This window comes from Chelon labrosus (genome assembly GCF_963514085.1).
Source record: "Chelon labrosus genome assembly, chromosome: 14".
Lineage (NCBI taxonomy): Eukaryota > Metazoa > Chordata > Actinopteri > Mugiliformes > Mugilidae > Chelon > Chelon labrosus.
Genome location: NC_140347.1, coordinates 16,583,613 through 16,597,623, shown reverse-complemented (window position 1 = coordinate 16,597,623; position 14,011 = coordinate 16,583,613). Strand labels below are relative to the sequence as shown.

The window sequence follows — 14,011 nt, the reverse complement described above, 5'->3', positions numbered from 1 at the left end:
CTAACTAAAGTTAGCTGTCAGTGAAATAAGTGCTAGTGATGCTAATGAAAGTTATTTCATTCAAATGTCTCTACCCCATGGTTAATGCTAGCCTAGTAGCATTCAGTTAGCTATTTATGATCTGCTTCACTTATCACAATCTTGCTTTCCTTTCTTTTTCTTTCTTGTTTTACTCCTAGACAGATTTCTACTATTTTAGTCGTGCACACAACATGTAACGTGAGAAACATTGCCACTGCAGAGGTTTAAAGTTATTGGTGCCCCCTACAGGCCTGGGGTCACATGCAGCTCCCTGTCTTGCCCAAGATGGCGACGACCCTGACTTCACTTTGAGCTTCAAAAACGCTCAAAACTAAGTAAACGGTTAACACATTAACTAAAAAGTGATAATATGTCAACAATATGTTCACAGCTTGTTTCTGCTGCCCCGAGTGGCCAAGACTAGGAAAGAAAACAGAAAATTGTGGAAGAGGCAAAAGTAACGAGAAGATTAAAACTAAAAAAAAAACATACAGAAAAATATATAGAAGATAAATGTTCCCCCTCACCAGATGAGCTGCCTGTGACATCTGTCCACACCTCCTGGACCAGTGGGTCCTTTCCTCACCACAGTTTCATCGGATAAAGCCGGAGCTTGGCGTTACCATGGCGACGCACCCGCCTGCATATAAAGAAAGTGTCGGTCTCCGCTCCGGCATCTCACTGTTCTCGGAATCGTCCAGGGTTTTTTTTTTTTTATTATTATTTTCACCGGGAACAGCTACTTCCAAATGCCTCTGAACTCCTCCGAGGACAACCGGACCGTCTCTGCCTTCACCTCCAAACTCACCCCGGAGGCTGACAGATGCGTGGGACTGGCCATCCTCTCCGTCGGTATGCGCATCTTCTCTTCGTTTGTCATTATTTTCTCCACTGATGCTGAACACAAACATGTATTTTCTTCACTGAAAGACACAAAGTAATCAGAAATGTATTTGATGTTTCATCAAAACAAGACTTTTAGTTTTTTAATTTAACTATTTTAACCAATTTCTAAAACACTTATACCCCCTACAAGGGTCCAGTTAAATACGTATGTCTTCTATAATATGCATTTTTTAATATATTGCTTTATTCACATTCAGTGCTTATTAGACTAGCTGTAGTTGTGCACTAATATACATTTTTATTATTGCCATAAGGAAGATAAATACACAGTGGATTTTTGTTAACTAATGCAAAATCTTGCCTTAATAAAAGTGTTTGTTGTTCATAAATTATAAAAAATGTCTTTTATTTCACTATTTTAACGACTTTTAAAAACACTTAAACCCTTCACAAAGTTTAATTAAGTATATATATATTTTATAATACGCATTTTTCATGTATTGCTTTATTCACATTCAGTGATCATTAGACTAGTTGCACAATTGTGCACTATTTATGTTTGTCTGTAAAGTGCAAGATAATATGTTGAAATACCAGTTACACTGTCACTAATGCATAAATTTTCTTATCTCTATAAGGCAGATGAATATACAGATGATTTGTCAGATGATTGTTAATTAATGCAAATTCTTACCTCAGAAAAAATTAAAAAAAAAAAATGTTTGCTGTCTTTGTTGGATGGCCAGTGTTACGACCCGGCCTGAGGGCTGTAAACATAAATAGGGGCGCATCCTGGAAACCTTTTGGACTTTTCTGTGGAGACTGAATTTCAGAGCTCTCTGGGAGTTGACTTGCGCTAGAGTAGGGTTCAAGCAGGGGTTGGTGTTGTCTTCTCTAGAAAGCTATCCTTCGGCAGATGCTGCCATGTTCATCCATCATCACTTTGTTGTTTTCGGCGTTGGATAGTTGTTTAAAATTTCAGGAAGAGAGGAAACCACGTTCTGGACTAGTGTAGATGGGAATGAGAATCTCTAATTTTGTGATAGCACGTAGTAGCAATTTAGTGGACTTTGTTTTTACCCAAATTATTCTTAAGGTAGGAGTATTATGTGTACATATCAGGAGTTACAGGCGCTTTAAATCATTAGGATTTTTTATTTATGCTTCGTGCGCTGTGGGAATGTAAGCCCAGTTTTGGTGGATCACTATTCGGTGTTGCTAGTTATGTGAAGGCACAGGATGTGATCATTGTGTTGCTCTCCTTTCATGTTGGCTCTGCTGAATTAATTTAAATTTTAAGGAAGTGAACGTTTTTGTTTTGGTGTCAACAACTCACGGATCCTCTGCTGCTACTCCTGGTGGTTGTGGTGACTTTGTGGAAGTGATCCTTTTGGTCGTTGCCTGTTGAGGGCCGTTTTGTGTGCGTCACATGTTATGATGCGTCACAGTGTAGAAACTAATAACCTATATAATCTCATTTTTCCTTTCCTACATCCTCCTACAGAGGAGACCATAACTGTCAGGATAGACAAGATAAGAGGACTTCACCGATTAACACCTATTAACCATCTCGGCACTGTTGAACCTTGCCCTTTCTCTGTTTAGATGAACCTGTAAGTAGTGCTAATTGTCTGCAAAAGCCAGAGACCCAGCAGGCTCAGAGTCTCTCACTATCTCTCACCATCTCTCTACCTGCAATAAAACCTCAAAAGAAATTGAATGCATCCCGCCTCTGTGTTTCTCACCAGAATCTGTCTCTGTACAGACGGAAGCTGAAGACTTAAGTTTCCACAACAGTAGGGACGTCTATACTTGCAAATACTAGAAGATGTGGCATCCTTGGAGTGGCAGTGCGTGTGTCTTTGAGTGGTTCATGGGCTTAATTGACTTAAATCAGCCACACTTAAGAAGGTGTGGATAAAAGGTCATGGCTTTAAATGCCTAAGAAGACGCCACATCTCTAACTAACTCCGTAGCCTGTCTCCACTTTATGTTTCAGTCCTCGAGCCGAGACGTAACACCAGCTCTTTGATCTAATTGTGCATATAATGTGTTTGTTTACATGCATGTGAACGTCCTCCTCTCCTCTGCGTAGTTCTGCTCTCCGTTCTGGGCAATGGCCTAGTGCTGGTGATCTGCTACCGGAGGCGGAAGAAGATGGTGGGCTCGGAGCTGCTGTGCGTCAACCTGGCCGTGGTCGACTTCCTCTGCTGCGTCTGCTTCTACCCGCTCTCCATCCTGTCCTCCTTCCACCACGCGTGGCTCGGGGAAAACGTCACGTGCGTTTACTACGGCCTCGGCTGCTACATCTTCGGCCTGTGCGGCATGTTCACCATCACCGCCATCAGCATCCTGCGCTACCTGAAGACCTGCTGCAGCCTGGCTTACGGTGGGGCGCTTGTAATGCTGCATCTTCTGTGTGCAGATAAAGCAAAGTAAAAAAAAATGTGAGCACTAACTGGAAAACAAAAGAAACGTGTGACCAAATTCGAGGTTTTTGCAATTACCCCAAACAAACTCAAAGTGTAATTATAGAACATCGTCTGCGTACGGTATATTTTTCTGCAACAATATACAAGGTAGCATGTATTTCTCTGTTCATTCATTTTCTTTTCATGCCACTCTCGTGTCTGTACAACACCTGTGACGCTGGAGCCAGCTTAGCTTAGCATAAAGTCTGGAAACATTGAGAATCGGCTAGCTTTGCTCTGTCCGATGTTCCCTCCAGCACCTCTATGGATTTGTTACGAGTTGTCATATTTAATTTGTTGTGGTTTTGCGGGGGGTTAGATGCAATAAAGTCCATTAACTGAAAGAGCCCATGGGAAGGACAGCAGGGGGATGAACGAGATCAAATGTGGAGACTGGAGCCGGTCTTTGGATGGAAGAATCCAGGAAGTAAAGCCCCGTCCACCAATAAAGAGATTTACTCTGCGCCCATCTTTTTGCTGTTGACAGTTGGTCGCTAGTGGATGTTACAGGCTCTGGTTGCCTAGGGAGCCGTCTTGTACATTTCCCACCCCAGATATTTCCAAGTGCAGAACAAGCAGAACATAAAAATATTGCTAATGTATGGATGGAGCTAGCTCTTGTTGTTGTTGAGATATTTTTATGCATAGAGTGAAGCTAGCAGTTTCCCACTGTTTCCAGGCTTTGTGCTAAGCTAAGCTAATGGGCTGCTAGCGTCATTTAATAGGCAAACATGAGAGGAGTAAAAGCTCCTGGGAAAATGCACTTTCAGGCCATTATCACCGAAACAACATGGCCGAAACAGGATGTTGTGATGATGCACCGCCGAAAATGGCCCAAAAGTGCATTTTCGGTTTTTCGGCTCAAATTTTTCGGTGCATCCCTAGATGAAAGCAAACAAGCAAATTGTCCACCGTGTCAAACTGTTCCTTGACGTATTTGCTGAGACATGATATACGATCTGTAACTCCAGGTTTGCTCCCTCTTCACAGCAGTGTGGCTGAATGAAGCTAACATCCGGCTGGTGTGCTGTGCCATCTGGCTGGTGGCTGCAGTGTGGTCCTGCTTCCCTCTGTTCGGCTGGGGCGAGTACGTCCCAGAGCCCTACGGACTCTCCTGCACGATCGCCTGGAGGGGTTATCACACCTCAGCGAAAGACGCCTTCTATGTCATCTGCTCGTTCGCCTGCTTCACGCTGGTCCCCGTCCTCCTCATCGTGGTGTCGCAGTGTCGGATCCTCCACAAGGTGTCCCACTTCTCTTACTCGCTGTCTGCGAGAGGCATCCGCAACAACTTGCGTCACGCCGAGAAGCGGCTGTCCATGGTGAGCTTTGGTTTTAGACTTGACTCCTTGAAGACGTGACTTGAAATGAGCTTTTAATTTTCTGCATTACTTAAACTTAAATCTCCAACACGACCAAACTGATGACTCTTAAAGCTTGACGATGACTTTTGACAAACTAGACTTGAAAGCAAGTCTCAGACAACATTTGTGCCATAAGTGGTTCCTTTTTCATCCAATTTAGTGAAAAGTTTCAAAAGCTTTGGGATTAAGCCAAATTTTGCTCTGCCGTCATGTAGCCTGAGGTGCACCTAATGTCAGCGATTCAAAGAAGGAACTAGTGGAAGTTATTTCATTCAAATGGTTAAGTCCTGACCCTAATCCAATAGAAATGCTGTGCAAGGGTAGGGACTGATCAGCAGTTACCGGAAACGTCTAGTTGCTGTTATTGCTACACAATGGCGGTTGCTGAACAACAAGGGTTACACACTTTTGTGTAATATTTCACTTTCATTTGTTTGATTGAGTTTTCTTTATCCACGTTAAGGACGCTGAAAGTTTAAAAGTCATACAGAAGACTTGTAACGTGGTTAAGAGTGCAGATTTTTGTCAGGTCTACTACTGACCAACTGCAGCAACCCCAGATCATAGCACTGCCCCCACAGGCTTGTACAGTAGACACTAGGCACCCTGATGCCCCCATCACTCTGGAACAGAGTAAATCTGGACTCATCAGACCACATGACCTTCTTCCATTGCTCCAGAGTCCAATCTTTATGCTCCCTGGCAAATTGAAGCCTTTTTTTCCCCAGTTAGCCTCACTGATTAGTAGTTTTCTTAAGGCTACACAGCTGTTCAGTCCCAATCCCTTGAGTTCCCTTCAAATTGTATATGTGGAAATGCTCTTTCTTTCACTACTGTTGTTTTTCTTTGATTTGATTTCACCAAACGTTTAAATGATCGCCGATCACAATCACATTTCTTCCTCAAAGACGATGGTTCTCCACTATCCTTCCAGTTTTTAATAATGCGTTGGACAGTTCTTAACCCATTTATAGTAGTTTCTGCAGTCTCCTTAGATGTTTTCTCTGCTTGATGCATGCCAATGATTTGACGTCTTTTCCACGACCACAGGATGTGTCTTTAGACATGGTTGTTTAAGAAATGAGAAGCTACTCATTGCATCAGTTGGGGTTAAATAACTTGTTGCCAGCTGAAAGATAATCTGCCATGCGGTAATTATCCAGTAGGAGGCTCATACCTGTTTGCTGAGTTAAATCCAGGTGGCGACTTTTTTTTTGACCAGGCAGTGTATAAATAAATAGAGGGAGAACTAATCACACAGCTGAGATGTTTTTATATCTCTGATGATCATGTGAAATGTATTTACTCTAGGCTTGTTTAAATGTCTCCAGATATGTCATACATGAGACACATCTTTTTACACTACGTGGAAGCGCCTGCAGTCTCTTTTTTCGTTTTTATTCCATTCACCCTTTTTGTTATTTAGCCGTACCTCCCCCTGTGTGTGTTCATTGTGTTTGGTGAAAGCTCAAATAATTAGTTCTCCCCTGAGCTTTCAAGGAAAATGTGCTTTGCTCTGTTGTTTGATGGCAGCGTAAACAGTGTTCAAGTGGATGGCAGTTTTTGCCTCGCCTTCGTACGTCAGAGCCACAGTGTTTAGCCTTGCAGCTTTATTCAAGCCTTACACACACACTGTTGTGCTTTTATATTGTATTCTAACTTGTTGATGCTATATTTTTCATTTCAACTGTATTCTTGTTTTTCCACGTGAAACACAACCAGTTTCAGTTCAGTTGCATAAATTGAAACATGTGCAACAAGTGCTACAAATCAAATGGTTAATTGCCAAATAGATTCAAACACAAAGTCCTAATATCAAAATATCCAGCTCTGCAGTTAACAAATTATAATAAGAAGACAATTTGAAAACATTTAGCTTTAAAAACTAAAATTCAAAAATGAAATGTGTGATTGTGTGTGTGTAGCATAGACTGTATAAATACGGACGACATGAACTGCTCCTCAAAATTGAAGCCAAAGCAAGTAGAGCTCCCCCTGGTGTCTGGCTGCAGTATAGGCCATAAGCTCCACCTCCTCCATGTTAGTGGATGGGACTTGGGCTGAACTAAAACACTAAAATACACGTCAAATAATATTTTTCAAGGATGGATTCTGTCATTTGAGGTAGTTAAGATAATGTTGATTCACGTTCAAGCGTATTTTTTTGGATAAATGCTATAAAAAAATGAAAAAACAGATGTGACATAATGGCGACCACCAGTTGCCATCCCAACCACTCCGTAAAGCGGTCCCGTGAGGGTGAAAAAAAATAAATAAATAACAAGTACAGTGTGTAATCCAACATTTCTTTGTAACTGGTGGAGGTAGAGCAGGGCGTAGTATCGTTTAAACGAAAGTGAGTCTGGAGGAAGTGTGGTCAAGTCATCGGTATTGTGGCTCCACGTGGCTCCACTCTCGGATCGTACTGTGCAAGTCTCAAGATGGAGCCGCCGCCGCCGCCCATATCCCCCGGGAAAATTGTGAACTGTGTCTGTGTCGGCATAGCAACAAAGAGATGAGGCTGCTGATGATGAGGTCAGACGTTTACAAAGCTGTAAAAAATCACATCTGTTTACAGCTTAAAATAAAATAAAATGACCTTATGTCCTGTTCATCTTCACATGATTGTTGGAGATTAGTCAAGAGAAGACGTTTTAAGCTGCTTTACCACATGACCACTGCTTTGTTTTTTGAAAGAAGACAGTTACCCAGGAAATGTGCCGCACATGTTTCTAGGGTGCGTCAGCAGAGATGACTCATCAAGTTTTTGAAGCGCTGATCAGTTTCCAGAGTAAAAAGTTGTCACCTCTTCTCTGGTACTTCCTCTTCCAGATGTTCTTCTGCATCAGTTTGGGTTTCGTGATCGCTTGGGCCCCCTACGCCGTCGTGTCCCTCCTCTTCATTTTCCACAAGGGCAACCAGTACATGGCCCCCGAGGGATTCGTTTTACCTGCCCTCTTCGCCAAAAGCTCCCACGTCTACAACCCGTTCATCTACTTCTACTTCAACAGAACTTTCCAGCGGGAGTTTCGCAGCCTGGTTCTGTCATTCTACCACAAGCTGGGGGGAAACCGGGTCGGGGTCCGCACTTCCTCAGCTCCTCAAGCCCAGTACCCCATCCACATTCAACTCCAGGAACGAGGCTGCGACCAGAAGAAGTGCTTTGGTTTGTCCCGGGACAGAACTCACAGCAAGAGCAAGCCCAAGAGCAGAGTAACGCACACCAGCAGCAACCGCGTCCACGGTCGGATAGTGTACACCTGCTGGGGGTCCGCCTCGAAGAACGTCCCCAACATCCTGGAGAGTAAACCGACCAAGAACTCTCTCCCTGTGTCTTTATGAACTCAGCTAACTCAAAATGAACTGCTTCATGAAGGACTCTCAGAAACGAATCAGAGTTTACATCTCAGAGTTTTATATTTTTATCTTATCTTTTAGTGTCTTATACTTGTAGTTTGTTAAATGCTTTTGATGTCTGTTATGTATTTTAAACTCTATTTTACTTGTACGGTGACCTTGGGTGTTTTGAAAGGTGCCTATGAATAGAATGTATTATTATTAATATCATTATTATCTGTACATCGGGGTTGGATGCACATCTGTTCAGGGCATATTACTGAAATTGCTGAAATCAAATATAAACAAATCTCTTCGTTTGTTGATTAAACCTATGTGTAGCTTAATCACTGTAGGACACTAGCTTGTGAATTGCAGCGACATGTATTGTGGTAAATATTGTATTTCACGATTTGAAAATTATATTTTTTTTACATGTTGGCTTTAGATGTTATCACTGATCAAGAAGAAACAGGAATTATCCATTGTTTCCTTTGAGCTATGCTTTTTAAATGAATGTCTTTGTTGTTTCCATGTTAGTATTTGTTCAGCTATATATATATAACAGTATATTGAATTAGCAAACATAGATGTATATATTTTTCTGTCTTTTGATTTCATTCTGAATTTATTTGTTCATGTCTGCTTTATTCATAGTTTTGATGTCTGTTTAAATGATTATTTTTTTTTACGAAATGTTCACTGATTTTCACTGACTCCTGATGAAGCTAACAACACAGACTCTGCCAGTCTTTATATCTCTAATTAAACAGACGTTTAAGCTGTGAATTTGTCCTCAACGTGAAGTTTCCTCTCATTCTTTTGTTCTCATGTAACAGGTCTACGAAGAAACGGATTGATTTATGAGTTTAAAATTAGTTTCAGTAATTTTGTGGGAAATCTAAAATAATGATCAAAGTAGGATCATGGCGCTCTGAATGGTAGTTTGAAGTTTGAATGGCAGTCTGTCTTTCTTTAAGCAGAAATGCATAAGGAAATGTAAAAAGAAAAGACTAACGTTTGGGATAAATAACAGGAAACACAGAGGATATACCACAGAACTAAATACATTAAAAAACTAAAATGGGTAATTAGGAAAGCAGATTAAATAAGTCTATTCAGTCACTTATTTTATTTTTATTTGGCGCTCTCAGGCCTCCGTATGCTGCGGGCAGCTTTGTAAAGACACTGTAAATTATACTTAAAAATGTCAAAAACAAAAGAAGCAGTGTGTGGAAAAAAGGGTTGAACATGACGCACAGCTGGGTCAAAAAGTCGTGACTGAGAATGGAAAGTGGAAAGAGACCAGCAGGAGACTGGTCTGTGTTAAATCAATAAAGAGGGAACAGCCGCTTTTAGAGCTTCTGTGTGTTCTTGTCAGACGTGTTAAAAATCATAAATCTGAGTTATTTGTCTGGTTCAAAGTTTGTACAGAGAAAGTCAGAGAAAGAAACTCAAATCAGACTGCACATCCAATCCTCTGGTCGTGTAGGTGACCTCGTATTTACTGGTCTTAGTGGTCCTCGAGGAGCCCAGAGCTTTAAGACACTGAATATCTTCAGTGTTTTTTGCAGAACATTTTTGCTTTCTTTAAATTAATTTTGCATTTGTTTTAATGTTGTATTATCTAGCAGGATGAAATTCACACGTGTGGATCGAGTGTCGACACAGACAAAACAGAACAAAACCAGATTTGTTTCATAATTGGATTTTTTTTTTATTGTCCGAGGAATTCATGGGTCATTATCCTCAATAGCCTCAGTATCCTCATATTTCTATTCTGTCCACAGTCTGATTGTCTGCTGACTTAAGAGCTGCATGAATGGAGGAAAAAAGAAATCCCCCCATAGAGCAGAGCTCATTTTATTCCAAAGGACTTAACAAATGTCACACATGTTGACGGGTGGCAGATTAACTTGTATCTGCAGCTCAGTGTGACTCAGTAAAGGAGAGCTGACCCTCCTGCGTTCTGATTTAAAGCTGTCAACATACAGTATTTGTAAAAACAATGAGTTACGTGGGTGGAAAAAGGGAGAGCCGATGTTTTGTTAACCCCTCCATCCACCTTGGCCTCTTTCAATCTCACATGACTTCCTCTCTTTGCTCTAGTCATAATTGCCACATGAGTCGCGTTCTTGTCAGGCTTTCTGGGAAGAGCTGGTGATCGTGGTGACGTTGTAGGTTGACACCAAAAATCGAGCTAAAAAAAGCGTGCTCTACGTGGACCAAATGGAGTCAGAGTCCAAAAACTGACTTACTTCTAATATGATTTGCTCCAATGCCTCCAAGTGGGCTAACAAGTTATCTCTGCAGGCATAAAAGAAAACAAACACAAAAAAGACGTCGACGTCCCCAGCAGCTAATTGTGAAACAGCATACCGTATAATAGACACGATCCGTTTGCAGACCTTCTAATCAGGCTTTCCTGGGTTACATCGCATCCTCAAATGAATACGTCACATGCGCAAACGCATGAGAAAAAAACGTGACAAAGGGTGTGACATTTTGATTTCAGCCGACAGAAATACCAAATGAAGCTCCTGGTTGATAGACACCGGGTCAGACCGTTTCCATGAAAGGTCATCAAAGACGGGCAGCGCGATGTTTAACCGGCCTTTGTGTATGTGCTGCCGATGATGTAACCTCCTGATGTAACTACAATAGGCTGCATTGATGAGCGAAGCCACAAAGCAACCACAGTCCCCCACCCTCACCCTCCCACCCCCTACCTCAACCATCATTCAGACCAGCAGAGAAACGTCGTTACAGATTCATGTATGAACTCAACACACAGGGCTTCAGAAAGCAAAGAAAGAGCAGCGGTAAACCCTCTAAACGGCTGGTGATGATCAAACAGAGGTATACCGGTCTTTGGCAGCCTACTTTCTTTTTTTACTGCCAGTCAACACACAGATCTATTAAAGAAAACACTTATGAAATGGCCCAAATCGAAGTAGCGCGTAATACAGAGTACATTCACAAAATAAGTGGTGGGGCTAACCGCCGCCAACAAACAACCGAGATCAAACCAGAAGCGAAAACAGAGGCCTCCGCTGAATTGGCTCCACGCTGAGCTTTTGATGACGGCGTGGAAACCATTAACTTTTTCCAGACACAACTAAACGGAGTCCTCCAGGATCAGGGCCAGCTCAAAATGTCGATGGCAAAAGAGCACAAGTGCTGTTTGTCGGTTGGAAACAAGAATCAAGAATCCTTTATTGTCATTATGTGAGGACATAACGAAATTTTGTGCGGTAGCTCCTGGCTTAAATAGTGCAATACAAAGGCAAATTTTTAACTATAAGAATAAAGAATAAAATAAGATAAAAAAGGTAAAAAATACAGATGTACAAATATATATGCGTCCCCGCCTGTCATGGTTTTCTGTCATGGTTTGATTAGTTTCTTTGGTTTCTGTTTATTGTATTTTGTTAAGTTCTTGTTTTTTTACAGTCATGGTTTAGTGTTTAGTTTTTCTGTTTCCTGTTTTATTTTGTTAAGTTCCTTATTTCCTGTTATGTGTTACTCCCTGTGTTTTTCTTTTGATTAGGTCATTGCTTTCTCCTTGTGTTATGTCTTGATTTGTTTCACCTGTGTCTCATCCCTCGTGTGTGTGTGTGTGTATATATATAGCTCTGCCTTCTCCTTTGTTCCTTGTCGTGTTATGTCATACTGTTTGTTTGCCTCGTTCATGTCTTTCACAGTCATTGTTTTGTTCATGTCTCATAGTAGTTTTTGTTTTTATTTTTTGGATATCCTGCCACGTATGCAGCGCCTTTGGTTTTTGTCATCTTTGTCTTTTTTTATTAAATACTTTTTGCCTGCTCCTGCCTCATTCCTCTAAGTCCTGCATTTGGGTCCTAACCCCCTTACCTTGCAACCCCGTCTTGACACCGCCGCTGACAAGCTCGCGCCGGAGTTTGCGTGTTCAGTCGAAAACGTTTTAGGTTCGGTGGAAACGAAGACCTTGAATTTCCCCTTAGACAGAAATGTCTCAATGAGAAAGAATACAGCTTCCTCCATCTGTTTAAGTACCAAAGAAGGCTGGATATGGTTTTTATTTATTTCTTTTTTTTATTTAGATAATACAAGAGAGTAAAAAAGAGAGAAAAGGCGAGGTAAAACTCCATGCAGCCTCTCCGAATGACTACTCAGGTATCCACAATCCACAGAGATCCCTACGTATTAAAGGTGATTAAGTATGCATATCAGAAAACCACGAAATACTCCTAAATATCCACACAAGTCACAAAAGCAATATATGTATTTATTTTTACCTCTTAAATTATCCACACACACTTGGAAGTGAAATGATTTAAAGTAGTGACTTATTAATATGAACCGTCTACATTTTAATCCTAATAATGAAAATGGCTCCTTTTTATCATAATTAACGTAAAACACCACATCACTATCTCAATATTGATCAACTAAAACAGATTTCAGGCTCCTACACTTAAACTGTAAGTCCAACAGATGTAAATGACCCTGTCGTCACCATGGTGACTGCAGTACATGTCAGCCGTCAGCTCCGGCGTATTAAGACATAAAACCAGAAGAATAACAATGTTGAGCAAGTCTTTTAAAAGTGTATTTCGTTGTTTCTGTGGTTTCTTTTCTTCTGTTGAATCTAATATACAGTAATAAGTGTGAAGAACTGCTCTGACCTGCGGGACTGAACTTAAATGTCATCTTCCCTTTTTCTGCTGAAGAGTTTAGTTTCGCTTTCCTGGTGTGGTCACAGAAAAGGGAAGATGTTTTAGTAGTTTGGGGATTTTGGTTTGTCTGCTTATCTAGTTGAGGTGGGGAGGTGGGGGGGGGGGGGGGGGGGGGGGGGGGCTGGAGCCTATCCCAGCTGTCATTGGGCAAGAGTTGGGGTACACTCTGGACAGGTCTCCAGTCTATCCCAGGGCTAACACAGAGAGACAGACAACTATTCACACTCACACCTACGGCCAATTTAGAATCACCACTTAACCTAACAAGCATGCCTTTGGACGGTGGGAGGAAGCTGGAGTACTCGGAGAGAACCCACGCAGACACAGGGAGAACATGTAAACTCCACACAGAAAGGCCCCAGTCAGGCCTGGAAAAATTCAAATCATCTAAATAATCATCTAATCATCTTAAGAGTGTTTTGATTTAACCTGACGAACGTTTATATGTTGCAGAAATGTTTTACGCATCTACCAGGAGACTGGGTTAGCTGGAGAGCTCATCTACGTATCTGATTATGACTTGCTCCGGCCAAAAGACTCATAAACAAAGCATCAGCTGCTTTCAGGTGCCTGTTGGAAATGAAAGTATTATGTATATAATGAGTGTGTATGAATGAGGAGCTAGTTCAGGGTTGTATTGCAGGTTGTAGTTCAGGGTTCGGGCGGCACAGTGGCGAGGTGGTTAGCACTGATGCCTCACAGCGAGAAGGTCCCGGGTTTGAATCCATGGGCCGACTGGACCTTTCTGTTTGGAGTTTGCATGTTCTCCCTTTGTATACGTGGGTTCTCTCCGGGTACTCCGGTTTCCTCCCACCGTCCAAAGACATGCTCGTTAGGTTAACTGGTGATTCTAAATTGGCCGTAGGTGTACATGTGAGTGTGAATGGTGTGTTAGCCCTGTGATGGACTGGCGACCTCTCACCCGATGACAGCTGGAATAGACTCCAGCAGACCCCGCGACCCTTAACAGGAATAAGCGGTTACAGAAGATGAATGAATGAATGAATGAGTTCAAGGTTGTATTGTATTTTTCAGCAAGGGCAGGTTTAAGTTGTTAAATAGGTCCTATAAGCCTTTAAGGGCAGACACGTGTGAAGCAACTAACAGCGTCATGGCGTCGAGAGCTAAAAAAGCTGCTTATTACGCCCGGTTATGTTGTGTTGTTGAGTAACATGTGATGGTAGTCCAATCACTTCAACAAATACATGATTATATTCAAGTAACAACATCTTTTAGTGGCTGTAGTAGTTGCAAC

General features: G+C 41.7%; 1 protein-coding gene across 1 annotated transcript; it reads left to right on the top strand.

Annotated features, from left to right (window-relative positions):
* Positions 1-770: 770 nt before the first annotated feature.
* Positions 771-8,044, top strand: opn8c (opsin 8, group member c; the record flags this gene model as incomplete). Its single annotated transcript, XM_084561048.1, has 4 exons — positions 771-873; positions 2,963-3,256; positions 4,329-4,660; positions 7,535-8,044. 4 exons carry the CDS (start codon positions 771-773, stop codon positions 8,042-8,044), a joined length of 1,239 nt encoding a protein of 412 aa, XP_084417174.1.
* Positions 8,045-14,011: the final 5,967 nt, after the last annotated feature.